Raw genomic sequence first — 13,185 nt, forward strand, 5'->3', positions numbered from 1 at the left:
TCATAACTTGTTTCGACATCAGCAAGTGAACAAGTGGAAAACTATAAAGGCGATGGTACCGCACATAAAATACACATGAATTGAAAGAAATAAATATGAGCTCGGTATATATAGACAGAGGCCTGAGGCCATAGTTCAAACACAACAGGCGGTAGGAGACAGCCTCGCAGAGTCCACGGAGGAGCCCGCCCACGACATCTGGGGTGCATGAGGAGGCATAGTACGGCCTAGTAGAAGATATGCGGCCTAATGCGGCTGCAGTGGTCCCAGCGTGACTCCGCTGAGAGTGCGTAGCCGCCCAGCGTGATGTGGACCGTCTCGTTCTCAAGTCCCGAGAACTCTGGCCACGGGGCTCCGTCGGTCAACTCCGGGAGCACCCTGAGAGAAAGATGTCGCCGTTGCAATGCTTCGGGTGCGTGTAACGTGCAAGCAACCGAAAAAAAAATGCACAGAGTTTCTTATGTTATCCTTAAGGTGGTTTGAAGGCTGAAGCCAGAGCGGCGATCCTTTAAGCCACACACATAGTGCACGTCGTCTTATGCCATCTTTCTTGTATTTTCACCGTAGACACATCTTTTTCTTCCAACGTTAATTTCTGCGACGACAAATCTTTCTCTCTCTTCTGACGTGACAATTTGACCAGAAACCCTTATGTGGACGTCCACAGAAATTATCTTTGTCATACACATCTTCCACTTTCAATACTCAGCCCAATCAGCTTCGCTTTATGCCTGTTCGGTCTTCTGCGTTCTTGAGCTCATTTTATCGGTATTGGACTGGCGAGGACGGTCACCTTTTGCTAAGGAGGAGTTTATACTCGCGCTATGAACGCCTTCTGCTATGGAATGCCTCGTGTGTTTTTTTCCTCCCGAAGGTGAATATTTCTTAAGTGATGGTTGGTTGTTTTAAGGACGTTGAAGGTAGAATGATGTTACATATAAGGCGTTCCCCTTAACGTTAGGGCACAGGTGGCTTAATGAAGGCATTTCTCTCGAAAACGATGCTGCTGGTCAGATTCATAGGTATCGCAGTTCGATGACTGATTTCATGATCGGCTCAAAATTGCAGCCTGGAACACTGACATAAATGCCGCACCAGCTTGACTAATATACGCGCCTGCCAATCGTTCAAAACGTTCAAGAATCGCTCAGGTGTTCTCAGACGTTTGTTAGTGCGCATTACCGCAATAAAACGCGCCCATACCCGTTTTTTGCAAAGCCAGCCACGAGTTGTATCAGTCGCCGGCTGAGCTCCTGCTCTTGGGGCGTTCCCAGTCCCTGGCGCAGCGGCACACCGAACACGAAGTCCAGATCTTCGTACTGAGCCGCCACGGGATCTGGCCAGACACTGAAGCTGGGCTTGTGGTCGAATACGTAGCTGTGTACGCTGTTGTTCCGGCTCGACGAAACGTGTTCGGCGAGGTACAGCACGGGACACGTATACAGCACGTCACCTGTGCAATACGCAAGCGCCATGGGAAACAAAACATATGAAAAAAGAGATAATACTCAACGTATTATCGGACCCATGAAACACAAGTTGTCATCAAGACATCTAGACGAAGCTAGGAACAGCTACAAAAGTGTGCGTCTACTTGAGTGGCCTGAGTGGTGCGAAGAAGTATATTTGTATATGGTTTCAAGTTGTCTCACGGGGCGCAACTCTCGTGATGCTTTACACGAAAGGTTTGGGAACTTTGTTAGGGAAAAAGATCCTTACGCAGAATATCTTAAAACGTCTGCTTGGCTTCTTGACTGTTATTGTATAGTTGTGAATAACCATTACTGACGGAGTGTCCTGAATATTCAATCACGGCTAATTGAAGTCAGCGCTGACAAGTTCCTAAATTAACCAAAATCATATTGTCCCGTGACATTTACTAAATGCAACGTGGCGGCAGAGCCAATGACTCGAACGATGGTTGAAGGATGAGGAACAATCTCTTCACAGAATTTACAATGCGGCCATAACAGCGCGCGCTGGGGCCAAGCCACTTCTTCGTCGTCCTTGACTTCGGTGATGAGCGATGGCAGTATGGGGCATTGGCCGCCTAGGTGTCCCGTGAGAATATTCAAGCTACCAATCAGTTGTACTGACTGAGTAGTCAAGGAAAAGTTAGGACTCGCACGAAAGCGCAAGTCATGCGCGTTAGAAATTCCCTCGCAGCAACACGACAGTGACTGGAGCCACGTCTAAATATACCACTCATCATGCAACTTCTCTCGTAATCTGATCGTATACGTCAAACTCTCCTGAATCGCTTTCCCGCGGGTGGCTTTTTTTATGCGCTGTGTAGCCTAAACAATGCTTGTTGCGCAGTGATAATTTCATGCGTCTGTTAAGCGCTCAAAGAGCTCTCTACTGTGCGCAAACGTGCGCTTTGATAGCTTCCGTGCGCACGGTGAGGTACAGAAACTTTCGGCACCAGCAACCGCCCTTAAGTCGACATTTACTCGCGCAGTGATGGCATATTTCCCATGTCGTGGTCGGCTCTCGGAGAAATGAATATTTCCGTCTTTTCTAGCTTCGTCTCAGGCGTCACTGCGGGGCTTTAAGTTTTTCGCTGGGGGCCTGAAAAAAAAACGCAATATAATAAGCGGGAAAGAAAAAAAAAAGGCGGAAAGCAAGAAATGTTCGTGTGTTGAGATTTCGGCCCACGTTAAAATTAACCAAGGTGGTCAGAATTAGGCGGTGGCCCTCCACTTAAACTTTCCTCGTAGCAAAAATGTGGCTTGGGCAGGGTAAGGCCGCATATAAGTAACGGGTCTTTAGCGAGAACTCACGAAAACATCTCGCTGCGTGCTGTTTATGCGCGAGACACCATGCACTTACCGAGAACTCGCTTGGCGAATCCCACGGTCAGGGTGTGGTTGTCCCACTGCCCGTGGCTGGCGTAGAGCTCGAGTAGGCGGCCGGCGTCAAGTACCCCGTAGGCATCGAGCAGCTGCATGAGCAGGCCCCGCACATCGGGTGGCTTGGCGTGTCTGCTGCTTACGTAGAGTTCGGCGAGCACCACTCCTTCGCCGGCCACCGTGCCCAGGAGCACGTCCTTCCCGTTGAACGGATCGGGGTGCAGTAGCTGGCTCGGGAACGCTGCACCACCACAAGCTTGCGCATATCAGCCATTGTCATTGAGCTCGGGCAGAACGCTCTGCGGCGAAGCGTCGATACGTGTCGGAAGGGGGGATATTAGATTTTAGGTCAGATTGAAACAGCGCAAGAAAGGACACAGGGCAGAGAAACGCCGAGCACAAGCGCTTGTGTAAGTCGTTTCTTTGCCTGTCCCGTTCTTGGGCTGTTATTTCTTGAATGTACCAATCATACGTCGGCGTACTCACTCGTGAGTACACATTTGTACTGAAACTCGCGAGTGAGTACGATGATGAGTGAGTAGACATTCAGATTAAAAACGTGAGTACGATGACGAGTGAGTACAGGTTAAGTTCACTACTCGTGAGTACAGTAATCATGAGTATAATGCATATGAGTATGAGAACTCATGAGTATGAGTACTCATTTGTAGGAGTACTTATGAGTACATAGTAGTCAGGAGTATGAGTACTTCTGAGTACAATACTCATGAATACTGTATTTACGAGTGCTTGCACTCGTAAGTAATGGACTCGTGAGTACAGTAGGGTAAACAAGTTTTATCACTAACTGGAGTCCGGGCGTGCGTGTACGAGTCGCAAACATTTAGCAGTGCGGCTGTGCAGCATAACTCTCAAGGATGGAAAGATCAGATGACGAAAACTGCGTCCCTCTCCTTTCCCAGTCCCTGGTTGGCCCTCTCACGGAGGCGGACGGATATGTGACGTCAACACCACGTGACCGGATTTTCCGTCTTGGTGGCGCATCCACACGTGCGGAGCTGCGCGGAGGGACTAGCAGACGACAGCGTGGAGGAAGCGAGCCTTGCTCTCGCTTCCTCCGCCGCATGCGCAGAGAACAGTGGGGACGAGGGCGAGACTCGCGCGGAGGAAGCGAGCCTTGCCCTCGCATCCTCCGCCGCATGCGCAGAGAACAGTGGGGACGAGGGCGAGACTCGCGCGGAGGAAGCGAGCCTTGCCCTCGCTTCCTCCGCCGCATGCGCAGAGAACAGTGGGGACGAGGGCGAGACTCGCGCGGAGGAAGCGAGCCTTGCCCTCGCTTCCTCCGCCGCATGCGCAGAGAACAGTGGGGACGAGGGCGAGACTCGCGCGGAGGAAGCGAGCCTTGCCCTCGCTTCCTCCGCCGCATGCGCAGAGAACAGTGGGGACGAGTCCGAGACTCGCGCGGAGGAAGCGAGCCTTGCCCTCGCTTCCTCCGCCGCATGCGCAGAGAACAGTGGGGACGAGGGCGAGACTCGCGCGGAGGAAGCGAGCCTTGCCCTCGCTTCCTCCGCCGCATGCGCAGAGAACAGTGGGGACGAGGGCGAGACTCGCGCGGAGGAAGCGAGCCTTGCCCTCGCTTCCTCCGCCGCATGCGCAGAGAACAGTGGGGACGAGGGCGAGACTCGCGCGGAGGAAGCGAGCCTTGCCCTCGCTTCCTCCGCCGCATGCGCAGAGAACAGTGGGGACGAGGGCGAGACTCGCGCGGAGGAAGCGAGCCTTGCCCTCGCTTCCTCCGCCGCATGCGCAGAGAACAGTGGGGACGAGTCCGAGACTCGCGCGGAGGAAGCGAGCCTTGCCCTCGCTTCCTCCGCCGCATGCGCAGAGAACAGTGGGGACGAGGGCGAGACTCGCGCGGAGGAAGCGAGCCTTGCCCTCGCTTCCTCCGCCGCATGCGCAGAGAACAGTGAAGACGAGGGCGAGACTCGCGCGGAGGAAGCGAGCCTTGCCCTCGCTTCCTCCGCCGCATGCGCAGAGAACAGTGAAGACGAGGGCGAGACTCGCGCGGAGGAAGCGAGCCTTGCCCTCGCTTCCTCCGCCGCATGCGCAGAGAACAGTGGGGACGAGGGCGAGACTCGCGCGGAGGAAGCGAGCCTTGCCCTCGCTTCCTCCGCCGCATGCGCAGAGAACAGTGGGGACGAGGGCGAGACTCGCGCGGAGGAAGCGAGCCTTGCCCTCGCTTCCTCCGCCGCATGCGCAGAGAACAGTGGGGACGAGGGCGAGACTCGCGCGGAGGAAGCGAGCCTTGCCCTCGCTTCCTCCGCCGCATGCGCAGAGAACAGTGGGGACGAGGGCGAGACTCGCGCGGAGGAAGCGAGCCTTGCCCTCGCTTCCTCCGCCGCATGCGCAGAGAACATTGGGGACGAGGGCGAGACTCGCGCGGAGGAAGCGAGCCTTGCCCTCGCTTCCTCCGCCGCATGCGCAGAGAACAGTGGGGACGAGGGCGAGACTCGCGCGGAGGAAGCGAGCCTTGCCCTCGCTTCCTCCGCCGCATGCGCAGAGAACAGTGGGGACGAGGGCGAGACTCGCGCGGAAAAAGCGAGCCTTGCCCTCGCTTCCTCCGCCGCATGCGCAGAGAACAGTGGGGACGAGGGCGAGACTCGCGCGGAGGAAGCGAGCCTTGCCCTCGCTTCCTCCGCCGCATGCGCAGAGAACAGTGGGGACGAGGGCGAGACTCGCGCGGAGGAAGCGAGCCTTGCCCTCGCTTCCTCCGCCGCATGCGCAGAGAACAGTGGGGACGAGGGCGAGACTCGCGCGGAGGAAGCGAGCCTTGCTCTCGCTTCCTCCGCCGCATGCGCAGAGAACAGTGGGGACGAGGGCGAGACTCGCGCGGAGGAAGCGAGCCTTGCCCTCGCTTCCTCCGCCGCATGCGCAGAGAACAGTGGGGACGAGGGCGAGACTCGCGCGGAGGAAGCGAGCCTTGCCCTCGCTTCCTCCGCCGCATGCGCAAAGAACAGTGGGGACGAGGGCGAGACTCGCGCGGAGGAAGCGAGCCTTGCCCTCGCTTCCTCCGCCGCATGCGCAAAGAACAGTGGGGACGAGGGCGAGACTCGCGCGGAGGAAGCGAGCCTTGCCCTCGCTTCCTCCGCCGCATGCGCAGAGAACAGTGGGGACGAGGGCGAGACTCGCGCGGAGGAAGCGAGCCTTGCCCTCGCTTCCTCCGCCGCATGCGCAGAGAACAGTGGGGTCGAGGGCGAGACTCGCGCGGAGGAAGCGAGCCTTGCCCTCGCTTCCTCCGCCGCATGCGCAGAGAACAGTGGGGACGAGTCCGAGACTCGCGCGGAGGAAGCGAGCCTTGCCCTCGCTTCCTCCGCCGCATGCGCAGAGAACAGTGGGGACGAGGGCGAGACTCGCGCGGAGGAAGCGAGCCTTGCCCTCGCTTCCTCCGCCGCATGCGCAGAGAACAGTGGGGACGAGGGCGAGACTCGCGCGGAGGAAGCGAGCCTTGCCCTCGCTTCCTCCGCCGCATGCGCAGAGAACAGTGAAGACGAGGGCGAGACTCGCGCGGAGGAAGCGAGCCTTGCCCTCGCTTCCTCCGCCGCATGCGCAGAGAACAGTGGGGACGAGGGCGAGACTCGCGCGGAGGAAGCGAGCCTTGCCCTCGCTTCCTCCGCCGCATGCGCAGAGAACAGTGGGGACGAGGGCGAGACTCGCGCGGAGGAAGCGAGCCTTGCCCTCGCTTCCTCCGCCGCATGCGCAGAGAACAGTGGGGACGAGTCCGAGACTCGCGCGGAGGAAGCGAGCCTTGCCCTCGCTTCCTCCGCCGCATGCGCAGAGAACAGTGGGGACGAGGGCGAGACTCGCGCGGAGGAAGCGAGCCTTGCCCTCGCTTCCTCCGCCGCATGCGCAGAGAACAGTGGGGACGAGGGCGAGACTCGCGCGGAGGAAGCGAGCCTTGCCCTCGCTTCCTCCGCCGCATGCGCAGAGAACAGTGGGGACGAGGGCGAGACTCGCGCGGAGGAAGCGAGCCTTGCCCTCGCTTCCTCCGCCGCATGCGCAGAGAACAGTGGGGACGAGGGCGAGACTCGCGCGGAGGAAGCGAGCCTTGCCCTCGCTTCCTCCGCCGCATGCGCAGAGAACAGTGGGGACGAGTCCGAGACTCGCGCGGAGGAAGCGAGCCTTGCCCTCGCTTCCTCCGCCGCATGCGCAGAGAACAGTGGGGACGAGGGCGAGACTCGCGCGGAGGAAGCGAGCCTTGCCCTCGCTTCCTCCGCCGCATGCGCAAAGAACAGTGGGGACGAGGGCGAGACTCGCGCGGAGGAAGCGAGCCTTGCCCTCGCTTCCTCCGCCGCATGCGCAGAGAACAGTGGGGACGAGGGCGAGACTCGCGCGGAGGAAGCGAGCCTTGCTCTCGCTTCCTCCGCCGCATGCGCAGAGAACAGTGGGGACGAGGGCGAGACTCGCGCGGAGGAAGCGAGCCTTGCTCTCGCTTCCTCCGCCGCATGCGCAGAGAACAGTGGGGACGAGGGCGAGACTCGCGCGGAGGAAGCGAGCCTTGCCCTCGCTTCCTCCGCCGCATGCGCAGAGAACAGTGGGGACGAGGGCGAGACTCGCGCGGAGGAAGCGAGCCTTGCCCTCGCTTCCTCCGCCGCATGCGCAGAGAACAGTGGGGACGAGGGCGAGACTCGCGCGGAGGAAGCGAGCCTTGCCCTCGCTTCCTCCGCCGCATGCGCAGAGAACAGTGGGGACGAGGGCGAGACTCGCGCGGAGGAAGCGAACCTTGCCCTCGCTTCCTCCGCCGCATGCGCAGAGAACAGTGGGGACGAGGGCGAGACTCGCGCGGAGGAAGCGAGCCTTGCCCTCGCTTCCTCCGCCGCATGCGCAGAGAACAGTGGGGACGAGGGCGAGACTCGCGCGGAGGAAGCGAGCCTTGCCCTCGCTTCCTCCGCCGCATGCGCAGAGAACAGTGGGGACGAGGGCGAGACTCGCGCGGAGGAAGCGAGCCTTGCCCTCGCTTCCTCCGCCGCATGCGCAGAGAACAGTGGGGACGAGGGCGAGACTCGCGCGGAGGAAGCGAGCCTTGCCCTCGCTTCCTCCGCCGCATTCGCAGAGAACAGTGGGGACGAGGGCGAGACTCGCGCGGAGGAAGCGAGCCTTGCCCTCGCTTCCTCCGCCGCATGCGCAGAGAACAGTGGGGACGAGGGCGAGACTCGCGCGGAGGAAGCGAGCCTTGCCCTCGCTTCCTCCGCCGCATGCGCAGAGAACAGTGGGGACGAGTCCGAGACTCGCGCGGAGGAAGCGAGCCTTGCCCTCGCTTCCTCCGCCGCATGCGCAGAGAACAGTGGGGACGAGGGCGAGACTCGCGCGGAGGAAGCGAGCCTTGCCCTCGCTTCCTCCGCCGCATGCGCAGAGAACAGTGGGGACGAGGGCGAGACTCGCGCGGAGGAAGCGAGCCTTGCCCTCGCTTCCTCCGCCGCATGCGCAGAGAACAGTGGGGACGAGGGCGAGACTCGCGCGGAGGAAGCGAGCCTTGCCCTCGCTTCCTCCGCCGCATGCGCAGAGAACAGTGGGGACGAGGGCGAGACTCGCGCGGAGGAAGCGAGCCTTGCCCTCGCTTCCTCCGCCGCATGCGCAGAGAACAGTGGGGACGAGTCCGAGACTCGCGCGGAGGAAGCGAGCCTTGCCCTCGCTTCCTCCGCCGCATGCGCAGAGAACAGTGGGGACGAGGGCGAGACTCGCGCGGAGGAAGCGAGCCTTGCCCTCGCTTCCTCCGCCGCATGCGCAAAGAACAGTGGGGACGAGGGCGAGACTCGCGCGGAGGAAGCGAGCCTTGCCCTCGCTTCCTCCGCCGCATGCGCAGAGAACAGTGGGGACGAGGGCGAGACTCGCGCGGAGGAAGCGAGCCTTGCTCTCGCTTCCTCCGCCGCATGCGCAGAGAACAGTGGGGACGAGGGCGAGACTCGCGCGGAGGAAGCGAGCCTTGCTCTCGCTTCCTCCGCCGCATGCGCAGAGAACAGTGGGGACGAGGGCGAGACTCGCGCGGAGGAAGCGAGCCTTGCCCTCGCTTCCTCCGCCGCATGCGCAGAGAACAGTGGGGACGAGGGCGAGACTCGCGCGGAGGAAGCGAGCCTTGCCCTCGCTTCCTCCGCCGCATGCGCAGAGAACAGTGGGGACGAGGGCGAGACTCGCGCGGAGGAAGCGAGCCTTGCCCTCGCTTCCTCCGCCGCATGCGCAGAGAACAGTGGGGACGAGGGCGAGACTCGCGCGGAGGAAGCGAACCTTGCCCTCGCTTCCTCCGCCGCATGCGCAGAGAACAGTGGGGACGAGGGCGAGACTCGCGCGGAGGAAGCGAGCCTTGCCCTCGCTTCCTCCGCCGCATGCGCAGAGAACAGTGGGGACGAGGGCGAGACTCGCGCGGAGGAAGCGAGCCTTGCCCTCGCTTCCTCCGCCGCATGCGCAGAGAACAGTGGGGACGAGGGCGAGACTCGCGCGGAGGAAGCGAGCCTTGCCCTCGCTTCCTCCGCCGCATGCGCAGAGAACAGTGGGGACGAGGGCGAGACTCGCGCGGAGGAAGCGAGCCTTGCCCTCGCTTCCTCCGCCGCATTCGCAGAGAACAGTGGGGACGAGGGCGAGACTCGCGCGGAGGAAGCGAGCCTTGCCCTCGCTTCCTCCGCCGCATGCGCAGAGAACAGTGGGGACGAGGGCGAGACTCGCGCCGAGGAAGCGAGCCTTGCCCTCGCTTCCTCCGCCGCATGCGCAGAGAACAGTGGGGACGAGGGCGAGACTCGCGCGGAGGAAGCGAGCCTTGCCCTCGCTTCCTCCGCCGCATGCGCAGAGAACAGTGGGGACGAGGGCGAAACTCGCGCGGAGGAAGCGAGCCTTGCCCTCGCTTCCTCCGCCGCATGCGCAGAGAACAGTGGGGACGAGGGCGAGACTCGCGCGGAGGAAGCGAGCCTTGCCCTCGCTTCCTCCGCCGCATGCGCAGAGAACAGTGGGGACGAGGGCGAGACTCGCGCGGAGGAAGCGAGCCTTGCCCTCGCTTCCTCCGCCGCATGCGCAGAGAACAGTGGGGACGAGGGCGAGACTCGCGCGGAGGAAGCGAGCCTTGCCCTCGCTTCCTCCACCGCATGCGCAGAGAACAGTGGGGACGAGGGCGAGACTCGCGCGGAGGAAGCGAGCCTTGCCCTCGCTTCCTCCGCCGCATGCGCAGAGAACAGTGGGGACGAGGGCGAGACTCGCGCGGAGGAAGCGAGCCTTGCCCTCGCTTCCTCCGCCGCATGCGCAGAGAACAATGGGGACGAGGTCGAGACTCGCGCGGAGGAAGCGAGCCTTGCTCTCGCTTCCTCCGCCGCATGCGCAGAGAACAGTGGGGACGAGGGCGAGACTCGCGCGGAGGAAGCGAGCCTTGCTCTCGCTTCCTCCGCCGCATGCGCAGAGAACAGTGGGGACGAGGGCGAGACTCGCGCGGATGAAGCGAGCCTTGCCCTCGCTTCCTCCGCCGCATGCGCAGAGAACAGTGGGGACGAGGGCGAGACTCGCGCGGAGGAAGCGAGCCTTGCCCTCGCTTCCTCCGCCGCATGCGCAGAGAACAGTGGGGACGAGGGCGAGACTCGCGCGGAGGAAGCGAGCCTTGCCCTCGCTTCCTCCGCCGCATGCGCAGAGAACAGTGGGGACGAGGGCGAGACTCGCGCGGAGGAAGCGAGCCTTGCCCTCGCTTCCTCCGCCGCATGCGCAGAGAACAGTGGGGACGAGGGCGAGACTCGCGCGGAGGAAGCGAGCCTTGCCCTCGCTTCCTCCGCCGCATGCGCAGAGAACAGTGGGGACGAGGGCGAGACTCGCACGGAGGAAGCGAGCCTTGCCCTCGCTTCCTCCGCCGCATGCGCAGAGAACAGTGGGGACGAGGGCGAGACTCGCGCGGAGGAAGCGAGCCTTGCCCTCGCTTCCTCCGCCGCATGCGCAGAGAACAGTGGGGACGAGGGCGAGACTCGCGCGGAGGAAGCGAGCCTTGCCCTCGCTTCCTCCGCCGCATGCGCAGAGAACAGTGGGGACGAGGGCGAGACTCGTGCGGAGGAAGCGAGCCTTGCTCTCGCTTCCTCCGCCGCATGTGCAGAGAACAGTGGGGACGAGGGCGAGACTCGCGCGGAGGAAGCGAGCCTTGCCCTCGCTTCCTCCGCCGCATGCGCAGAGAACAGTGGGGACGAGGGCGAGACTCGCGCGGAGGAAGCGAGCCTTGCCCTCGCTTCCTCCGCCGCATGCGCAGAGAACAGTGGGGACGAGTCCGAGACTCGCGCGGAGGAAGCGAGCCTTGCCCTCGCTTCCTCCGCCGCGAGCACAATAGCTGCAGGCGCACAGCACGGAATTAACATTAAGTCTAAGCTCGGGTGGGGAAGCGGGGGGGGGGGGGGTTCACAACGCCTACAAGGCGCCAGCCAAAACACTTTCGGTAATGCGGCTTCAATATAGCGTCTGTCGATTAAACGGCATTCGACAAACTGTCAGGGCCCCTACTGTTGCGTGCATGTACCTGAACACAAACGCGCACTCACGAAAACAATTCTGGCTACGAACCGCATACGAGATCTATTACTGCAATCAAAATCGGGTTAGGTAGTAACCTAAATGTGAAATTTAACACAATGTGAAAGGGACTGACATACCTGTGGTGTACGGTGCATAAGCCGGCCACGCTGCAGTCATCTCAGTCGCAACGCTTTCCCAAAGCGTTTGTTTAAGCTAGGTATTAGAGTAATCGTCCCGACTGAGGTCCGAAATAGTGGGGTGCTCTTCTATTAACGAGAACAAATAAAACAATGTGTTGTCGTTCATTGTGCTGTTGTGGAGACACCCGCAGCGATATCCCAATCGGCGCCCGCACCTGTCACTTCGAAAACGTGGAGACCACACCGCGTCGAAAAAACCGCCCGCTTCTACCTGCTACGACATAAAACCACGTGACCGCAATGAGCACGCGTTGCCAGACTCTGTGCCGCCCTATGCGCCAAAAACTGGTTCCATTCCCTACGGAGGGCCGCCGCCGCCGAGCGAAAACATGCGGTGGCATTTTCTTTCCCGGAGCATCCGTGGGCGATCCCCACCGAGGGGCGGAGCCTAAAACCGGTCACGTGAGCGGCTCCCGCGGGCCAGAAAGAGAGGGGTTCTCCGTCGTGTAAATCCTAGGTTTTAGGCTCCGCCCCTCGGTGGGGATAGCCCGCGGTGGCTCCGCGAAAGAAAATGCCTCCGCATGTTTTCGCTCGACGGCGGTGGCCCTCGGCGGGGAATGGAACCTGTTCCTCGGCGCTGTCGTCTGCTAGTCACGCCGCATAGCTCCACTCGTGTGGATCCGCCGCCAGACCGGATAATCCGGTCACGTGCTGTTGACGTCACATATCCATCCGCCTCCGTGAGAGGGTTTCTCCGTCGTGTGAATCCCGCTTAAAGGGTCCAGGTGAAAAGGGAAACACGAGTGGGTGAGGGCCGCAGTTGCTCTGTTCCTATGGCACGTGTTGATTGCCGCAGTTCTTTTAAATGCAGAGCATTTCTTAGCCTCGCCTCTTCCTGCGTCGGACGGCGTCCACAGCTCCGCGTCCGCAGCAGGTGCGCCTCTCCTCCTTCCCTGCTCTCTCTCAACAGCAGCTGGCGCGCGCATGCGTCGTAGTTAGCCCGTTCGCTCCGTCGCGGTCTCAGCGTAATAGGTGCGTGATAGCAGCGCGGTGGGGCGTGGAAGGGCGCGCGCTGCTTGCGCATGCGCGCTCTCCCCCCCCGTACGGCTCTCCCTCTACTGCGCGCGCGGCAAATAAATATAAAGCGGCTAGCGGTCGCTCGTGCTTCAGTCATTGCGTTGCTCCTTCCTTCCTTGGTTGACGCTCGCTCCCACGTTTACTCGTGTCTGCTACTCCAGCATCACGGAAGAAGCGATGGAAGCAACACTGCCTTCTACCAGTACTGAGGCCCCAATGCTCTGCAGTTACTCGTGTTCCCCTCGCAGGAAGGCGCGGGAATTTTTTTGTTTACAATTACGCGAGCTGGGAACGCGTGGCTGCTTCGTTGCGCTTGCTCCATTCTGATATGTCATCATCATCATCACCAACAATCAAGTAATCATCATCATCAGGATGTGTGCTGCGTGGAATAAAACCGGCTTCCATCTTGCCATGTTGTTCGTGGCTGGTGCTCTAAGTATTATTCGCTCGGAAGCGATATAGCAGTGGCGACGAGGATCGCGCTTGCGCTAGGCGAGTAGTTCCACGCAAGAATGAGTGCCGGGCGGCCACCGGAATTCACTGACGAAGAAGGTACGTGGCCTACGTACCGGGTTCGCCTGGAAGCTTACTTCGAAGCCCATAGCATCGAGGAGCCGACGAAGAAGCGAGCACTG

General features: G+C 61.0%; 1 protein-coding gene across 1 annotated transcript; it reads right to left on the reverse strand.

Annotated features, from left to right (window-relative positions):
• Positions 1–227: 227 nt before the first annotated feature.
• On the reverse strand, positions 228–11,507 carry LOC144146610 (acetylcholinesterase-like). The gene is made up of 4 exons (XM_077678545.1): positions 11,468–11,507; positions 2,833–3,108; positions 1,204–1,453; positions 228–378 (listed from the first exon to the last, which is right to left on the reverse strand). Exons 1-4 carry the CDS (start codon positions 11,505–11,507, stop codon positions 228–230), a joined length of 717 nt encoding a protein of 238 aa, XP_077534671.1.
• Between the last annotated feature and the right edge of the window lie 1,678 nt (positions 11,508–13,185).

The sequence above is a fragment of the Haemaphysalis longicornis genome, unplaced genomic scaffold (genome assembly GCF_048455015.1).
Source record: "Haemaphysalis longicornis isolate Haplotype H1 unplaced genomic scaffold, Haemaphysalis longicornis Haplotype H1 scaffold_7, whole genome shotgun sequence".
Lineage (NCBI taxonomy): Eukaryota > Metazoa > Arthropoda > Arachnida > Ixodida > Ixodidae > Haemaphysalis > Haemaphysalis longicornis.

Excerpts from the sequence above, each read along its gene's own strand:
- LOC144146610 (XM_077678545.1), bottom strand. The coding sequence starts at position 11,507 with ATGACTGCAGCGTGGCCGGCTTATGCACCGTACACCACAG. Across the intron at positions 3,109-11,467 it reads TTATGCACCGTACACCACAG|CTTGTGGTGGTGCAGCGTTC; the intron begins GTATGTCAGTCC and ends GATATGCGCAAG. Across the intron at positions 1,454-2,832 it reads ATTCGCCAAGCGAGTTCTCG|GTGACGTGCTGTATACGTGT; the intron begins GTAAGTGCATGG and ends CGTATTGCACAG.